Below are 7,266 nucleotides of genomic sequence, written 5' to 3' on the forward strand. Positions count from 1 at the left end.
ACCTCAATTTATCCACAATGAAATTTTGCTGTTACCTTAAGTTTACTTAGTAAACAACTTTTTTAAAGGAATTATTTTAACTCTTTCTCTTTTCAATATATAGATTGCCCCTGACTTGATGGTTTGACAGGATTTTTCAGGTTTACCACAGTGTGAAAGTGATATAAATTCAGTATGTTTGACTAACCATGGGGTTATGTCCTGATAAACCCATCATAAGTTGAAAATATCATAAGCTGAAAGTTTCAATTCCAATTTCTATCCTGAAACTTCTAGAGGCAGTTAAAAACTTTAACTATAGGGAGCATATTTATTCTAATGATTTTTTTAACCTACCTTAACATAAGGTTATTATGAGAACTAAACAAGATGATGCAAGTAAAGTACTTATAACATTGCTTGACAATAAACAGTCTCTCTGAGGTAGATACTATTTATTATTTCTCATTTTACAGGTGAGAAATTCAAGGCTTGGAAATGAAAAATAACTGGCCTAAAGTTACATAGGTAGGAAGTGGCAGTACAAGACTTTGAACCATGTCCGACCACAATGCTATACAGTTTGTCTTCTGTTCTAAAACATTCTTATTAATGTCAACCCATTCTTAAATCCTTCAGTACACACAAAAAAATCAAGTTTTTCTCTTTCCCTCTCAATGGCATTTACCACTTTTCTTGAATTTTGGATCTAATGTCATCAGCAACAAAAAACACAAGCAAGAACCAGTTATTCAATTACAAAACCAACATTCTGGATGCAGTACAAAAGTTAGTTAACTGAATCACTGATACTCACATCACGAATTGCTTACTTTATTTCTTTAACAATGAAATAGTAATAACACAATAATTCAGTTGTAACAAAGCCACCAACAGAGCAAAACAAAAACAAAGCTAATTAAGAAGCATTGCTTCAGCTCAAATTAGTTATCTCCTTTAAACAGGAAAAACGACCATTAGTCTAGTGGTTCTCAACCCTGTCTGCACATGAGAGAAATGGAGGGAAATAGGGCTGGTGCTTAAAAAAATAGTTATATCCAAGACCCACCTTAGAACTATTAAACAAGAATCTCTCAAGAGTGAGGCCCAGGCAAAGATTTTTCAAGTGCTGTCAGTGTTGAGAACTACAGGTCTAAAGTAATAAGGAATAACACCATGCCTCGAAGCAATTGAAAACCAAGAAGTTGATCATATAATAAATTTTTTCCTCTAATCCTGGGAAAAGAGGGGGAAGCAGGCACCGACTCAGTTTTCATTGTTCTTTATCCATCTTCAGTTGCCCATAGTAGAGCTTAACAAACATCAAATATTGGAACTTATGCAAACATGCTACCCAAATTGAAATTCTCACTACTTTACATTTAGAAAGCTCTTTTAAAACAATAGCATTTACAACAATCCCGCCCATCTTAAGTTTGCATAGATGTTCAAGTCAGCTATTTGTTCAACTAACAGAGTCAATAGAATGTATTAGAAAGTACTTTATTAACAAATTATTATAAAACATTTTATACATATTCATTTTATGTACTACAAATAAACTTTTTGGTGCAGATAGAATATTTGAGTTTTTCCCACGTATTTCTAAAACTGCTAGAATTTCTTTTTATAAGATCAGTACCTTCAATTCTAGAATTTAAACAAAACTTTTTGCTCTAAGAATGCATACATAAAATACTTCCCCAACAACTGTACTCTATCCTTGACAAATCCTTAATAAGAGGTTCAGTAGTAACTGTAGGTATTTAATATCAGAAGAATCTTTCTTCATTTCTCAGGTTTGGAAATATAACTTCAAGTATGGAAAATAACTTTTCCCTTAAGAATACGAGAATTCATTTAGAGACATCTCCTGAAATCAGCCAATCCCACTGCTTCAGCTCCTTACGTCAGGACTCCATGTCAACCTCGGCCCCTTCATTCCTGCCCTGAAGTGTTGCTTCTGTCAGGGTATCTTCATTTAAATCTTCAATGTCTGCCAGATCAATAGGCGGCAAAGGATTCCTCCAGTACTGGAAGGTATTATACTGCCAAAATTCGTCATTGTGCTTTAGAGAAAAAAAAGAGAGAGATGAAAGTGCATCAGTAGCTTAGAAAACAATTTAGGTTTTTTCACAAAACAAATGTGTTTTAAAGGCAAACTCATAGAAGATTTTGTAGTCTTCTATTTTGTATTTTTAACAAATATACATTTTAAATTTTGTCTCATCTAAGTACTTCATGTACTCAATCAAATCTGTGCATTTTAATATTTACAATTTGTGAAAGTATTCATTAAATTTAAAGGAATTTCCTCCAAGAGCATCTCTTTCCACAGTTTTTCTCCCATTTTTCACCTAAAGAAAATTATCTAAGAACAGTCTTAAAATTTTTTATCTTTCAATAAGGAAAATAAGAATTTATTTTAAAAATACAAACACACACTCCTTATAACTTACTTTTGGTCTTGTTCTTAAGGTTTGGTATTTTAAGAGATTTACTTTACATAGCCCAAAATGTTTTGAACTCTTCCAAAAAGTATTAGGTTATAAACTTGATGAATAGCAAGAAAATGTTAAACTGATCATTTTGTTAAAGATAAAAAAATCAAGTGCTCGATAGCCACATGACCTAGTGGCTACTGTGCTGGATAGCACAGGTCTGTAAGAAAGTCTCATTAGGAAGTTCAGCATCTTCTACGCTGAGCCTTAAAGAATTAAGTTTTGGGGGAATTTCTTAATATTGGGATAAACACATAATAAGTCAAAAGATATCAAGAAAAATTTCACTTTAATAAGAAAATGGGGTTAAAAACAAGGTTCTAGTTCTCTGCCTTTTGGGAAATCTACTGTACAAATTATCTACTTATAAACACGGACCAAAAAAGTCTTTTAATTATGTTAGTAAAACCTAGTGACTAAGGGTACACAAACTTTGCCACCAGACAGACCTGGGTTTGCAAGATAACTCCACCGCTCACTAAATCTGATCTTGACTTTATTGATAAAATGGAGGACTGTGGTAAAAATTCAGGCTTGGCATAGTAATTCTCAATATTGCTAGGTATTATATCCCAATAAGCCAATGAATCATTAATCACTGTCTCCTTAAAGCATTTCTGCTTACTTTCTGTTAAGAATATCTAACAGTTGGCTGGGCATGATTACACCTGTAATCCCAGCACTTTGGGAGGCAGAAGCATCGCTTGAGCCCCAGAGTTTGAGACCAGCCCTGGCAACATAGCAAGACTCCATCTCAATTTATTAAAAACAAACAAACAAAAAACTAACAGTTGAGTCAACACTGACAGGGCAGTGAGTCTACATAGTGACACCAACATGAAAAAAATACATGAATATTTAATGAATACCTGATTTTATTTCTCTAGTCAAAAAACATCTGAAACAGGAAATACCCTGAAGTTCCAGGACAGAAATGACGTAACATTATCCTGCCTAGATTGCATTCTTAATGTAGAAAAAAGGTATTTGAGGTAGTATTTCCTAAATGAGGTCCCAAGGGTGAGGGCTGGGACTTAAGCCCTATTCTGAGCACAAAAGAAACCAGGCATTTACTGTATTTAACTGTTTTACGTCTCTGTTTTTGTTATATTCAATTTTCCCTTGGTAATCAGGTATAAAATCCTTAAAACAAAAAGCCTGTCTTTGGAGGCAGGAAGAAAAAACAGAAGCTGGAGAGAGCATGTTTGCAAAAGAGAAGTGGCTCCAGAACAAATCTAACAAAAAGAAGAAACTAGGAGTGTTACTGAGCTTTCCTCAAAAGAGGGCCTGAGGGTGCCTTGCGCCTGTAATTCCAACAATGTGGTAGGCAGAGGCGGGAGGATCACTTGAGCCCAGCCTGGGTAAGATGGCGAAACCCCATCTCTACCAAAAAAAAAAAAAAAAAAAAAAAAAAAAAAAAAATTAGTCCAGCGTGGTATCATGCACTGTAGTCCCAACTACTCAGGAGGCTAAGGTTGCAGTGAGCCGGGATGGTGCCACTGCACTCCAGCCTGGGCATGGGAGCGAGACCCCAAGACTCTTTTTTTAAAAACAACAAAGAGAACAAGGGGACTAGTCTTGGTGAAGAAAGAACCGCTGGAGCCAACCTTTTTCCCTGTCATGTGCTTGCAGCGACTATAGAAGTACAGAGGTGCCAGATCTAGTCACTGCTGCAGGGGAAAAGACAGTTGAGTCTAAGACTCTAAGTAAGCATCACGTTTCAGGCTACTAGAGTACTCTTACTCTTTGCCTACTGTCATTTCCATATTTCCCTCTTATCAACTGTGTGGCATACCATAGACAGTGCATTCTGGTAGGTGACAAGCCTATGCATGAGTGGAGTACTAAAATGGTGTGAAGAGCTTTCAAAAAGTTTTCAAACTACACAGTCCCTAATCTCCTTATCCATTAGGTTTAGAAGATGATCCATCAGTTTTTAGTTGATTTTGAATATCTGAGAGCAATCTGAAAAAAAGTTTAAATAAGGGTCATGTTTCAATCATAGGGAAAAAAAAAAAAAAAAGTCTTTCCCAACTATAAAACTCTCGTTATTTTATTGAATTTTTCACATGAACAAGTCATGCCTAAGAAATTTCATTTCTTTTTTTTTTTTTTTGGAAAGGCATTTGAAAACCCTGACATAAGATACTTAAGAAAACAGAAGAACGTTGGGTGGATGCTATTAGATAGCTGAAGAGAATGTGGTGAATTCTGAGAAACCTGTATTTGGTTCTTCATCTTCCAAGTCCTCTGGTAAGTCATTGCAGGACTGTGAAAAAGCAGTATGAATTCCTAAGTCTAGACCAAAGCTGTCCAATAAATATATAATGCTCTAAAAACATAATTTAAAATTTTCTAGTAGCGGTATTTAAAAAGTAAAAGAAACTTCTGGTATTAAATATATTTTCTTCAATATAGCCAAGTTATTTCATGTGTAATCAATATAAAATTTTGAGCTATTTTATCTTTATTTCTTATTAAATCCACGAAATTTCGTGCATATTTTAAACTTAGAGCACATTCCCATTTGGACTAGTCACGTTTCAAGTGTTCTTACTGGCTAGCGGCTGGGCAGCAGAGATCTAGGCAAATAGAGGCATGCCTAGATCTTCTCAGGATTCTTAGGTGCAGAGATGAGGCAGGCTCATGTCTTGAATAGGAACCCCCCAATGATTTTCATATATGCCTTAAGTCCCAAATTAATTGTCTTTTTTTTTTTTGGTTTTTGAGACAGAGTCTCACTCTGTTGCCCAGGCTGGAGTGCAGTGGCCCAATCTCAGCTCACTACAACCTCCATCTCCCTGGTTAAAATGATTCTTGTGCCTCATCCTCCCGAGTAGCTGCGATTACTGGTGTGCACCATCACACTCATCTAATTTTTGTATTTTAATAGAGACAGAGTTTCACCCTATTGGCCAGGCTGGTCTCAAACTCCCGACCTCAGGTGATCCAGCCGCCATGGCCTCCCAAAGTCCTGGGATTACAGGCGTGAGACACCACGCCCCACCCCCAAATTAATTTTCAACGTTACTTTTGCCTAGGATCAGATTTAACATTATGAGTTAAAACAAAGCTTTGCCCAAGGTATGGTGGTCCATCCTTTTCTCCAGAAGCTGTCCAACCAGCTTCCAGGACGTCCAATTAATCGACGGCTACCACACTGGTCTCCCTCTAGAAAAAGAATTCTATCCCGAATTCTAGACTAATCATCGTTAAACCCAGGAAGGCCCTCTACACCTCTTGTCTGTCGTTTGTCGTTGGACTGAACCTATCCCTTCACGGTCAGCGTCCTCACAGTGCTCACAGCCTGCCACAACCCACGGTCCCATTTTCCTTTTACAGAGCGCGGCGCTGACGCCGTAAGGCCACTTCTACCGCTCCAGACCACGGTCTGTTTCCCCCTCGCCCAGCCCGGTGCTTTCTGCCCATCGGACTCTCGGGGTGTCTTCTGGCAGTCGGCATCCTCTCCCGGAGCGGTGACCCCTTCCTTCCCCCTCCTCAGGCGTCTTAACCTACACAAGTCATGAGTGGGAACTGGGACGCTCTGTGTGTAAGGGGAAAAGGCAAGCCCCTTCGCCCCTCAGCCCACCCGCCCCCAGCCCCTACCTGGCGCGATGCGACCCCCCAGTCTCCCCGCAGGGGTCCTGCGCGCCCCGCCCCGTCGTCGCCACCGCCCCCCGGGGGCCGGGCGCCCGGGAGCTCCTCCCCCGGCCCCACGGGCGGCGGCGGCAGCAGCGGCGGATCGCCTGTCTCCAGGCTGTGGTCCTCACGCTCCTGGCCGCTCGGGGCGCTGTTGTCCCCGCTGTCACGGCGCTTGCTGGGCGAAGCCGAGGGCTCTGCCATGGTCCCTGCGTCGATTTTGCGCTTTCGGTGCTGCCCGGGGACGCCGAGGGGCTGCCCAGTATGCGCGACCCCGGGCGGCCGGATCCAGAGAGGCGGTGGCGGCGGCTGCTCAGCGAAGTCGCAGAGCAGGAGCCGCTTCCAAGGCACGTGGAACGTCACCGGCTCGGCCGCACGCCGCTTGGCCATGGGCCCAGAGGCTCGGGCGGAGCCCGCCAGGCGCGGGAGACCGAGTGCTGATAGCTGCGGGGGCGAAGAGCGAAGACTAAGCGCGTGAGAAAGGGATAGGCCGAAGTCGGGCGAGGAGGCGGCAGGACGCTGGAGGGGGTGGGGCGGGGCGGCTAGCGCACGAGCTAGGGCTGGGGCTCCGGCTCGGAGGCAGCTCCAGAGCTCAGCCCTCGCCGCCGCCGAGATGCGGCCCGGACGTTGAGAAGCAACCGCGAAGCGGCGGAGATTCGAACCTGCGCACAACGTGCGCGCGCGCACTCTGTCTGGCCAGGCGGAGCCGCTGGTTGGTGGAGGCTCGCGGGGCGCGCTCCCGAGCGCCCTCGCGACCGGAAGTGCGCGCCCGGGGGTAGGCGGGAAGGCGGCGGCGGGATTAATTAAAGACCAGATCGAGCGGCCCGCAGAGGGGCGTGACCTTGTTTCCTCAGGGGTGTGGCGGTGGTCTCACTACTAAGTTCGGTATAGCACGGTACGTTCTAGACCCTCCTATAGGAAATTTAAGGCCTTTAAAATGTGTATTTCCTTCCTCCAGTCAGTGACCACGGGGGCGTCTCCATGAGAGTAAGGCAAAGATATAATAGAGTTCCAGACTATCCTGGGCAACATAGCAAGACCTCGTCTCTACAAAAAATACAAAAATAGGCCAGGTTTGTTGGCCTGCCCCTCCCTATGGTCCCGGCTACTCGGGAGGCCGAGGAGGAAGATTCACTTGAGCCTGGGA

The 7,266-nt window shown here is 42.5% G+C and overlaps 1 protein-coding gene across 1 annotated transcript; it reads right to left on the bottom strand.

The window, feature by feature from the left end:
- Positions 1–419: 419 nt before the first annotated feature.
- Positions 420–6,809, bottom strand: C15H9orf40 (chromosome 15 C9orf40 homolog). The gene is made up of 2 exons (XM_015436493.4): positions 6,087–6,809; positions 420–2,048 (listed from the first exon to the last, which is right to left on the bottom strand). Exons 1-2 carry the CDS (start codon positions 6,507–6,509, stop codon positions 1,890–1,892), a joined length of 582 nt encoding a protein of 193 aa, XP_015291979.1. The 5' UTR covers positions 6,510–6,809; the 3' UTR covers positions 420–1,889.
- Positions 6,810–7,266: the final 457 nt, after the last annotated feature.

This window comes from Macaca fascicularis, chromosome 15 (assembly GCF_037993035.2).
Source record: "Macaca fascicularis isolate 582-1 chromosome 15, T2T-MFA8v1.1".
Classification (NCBI taxonomy): domain Eukaryota; kingdom Metazoa; phylum Chordata; class Mammalia; order Primates; family Cercopithecidae; genus Macaca; species Macaca fascicularis.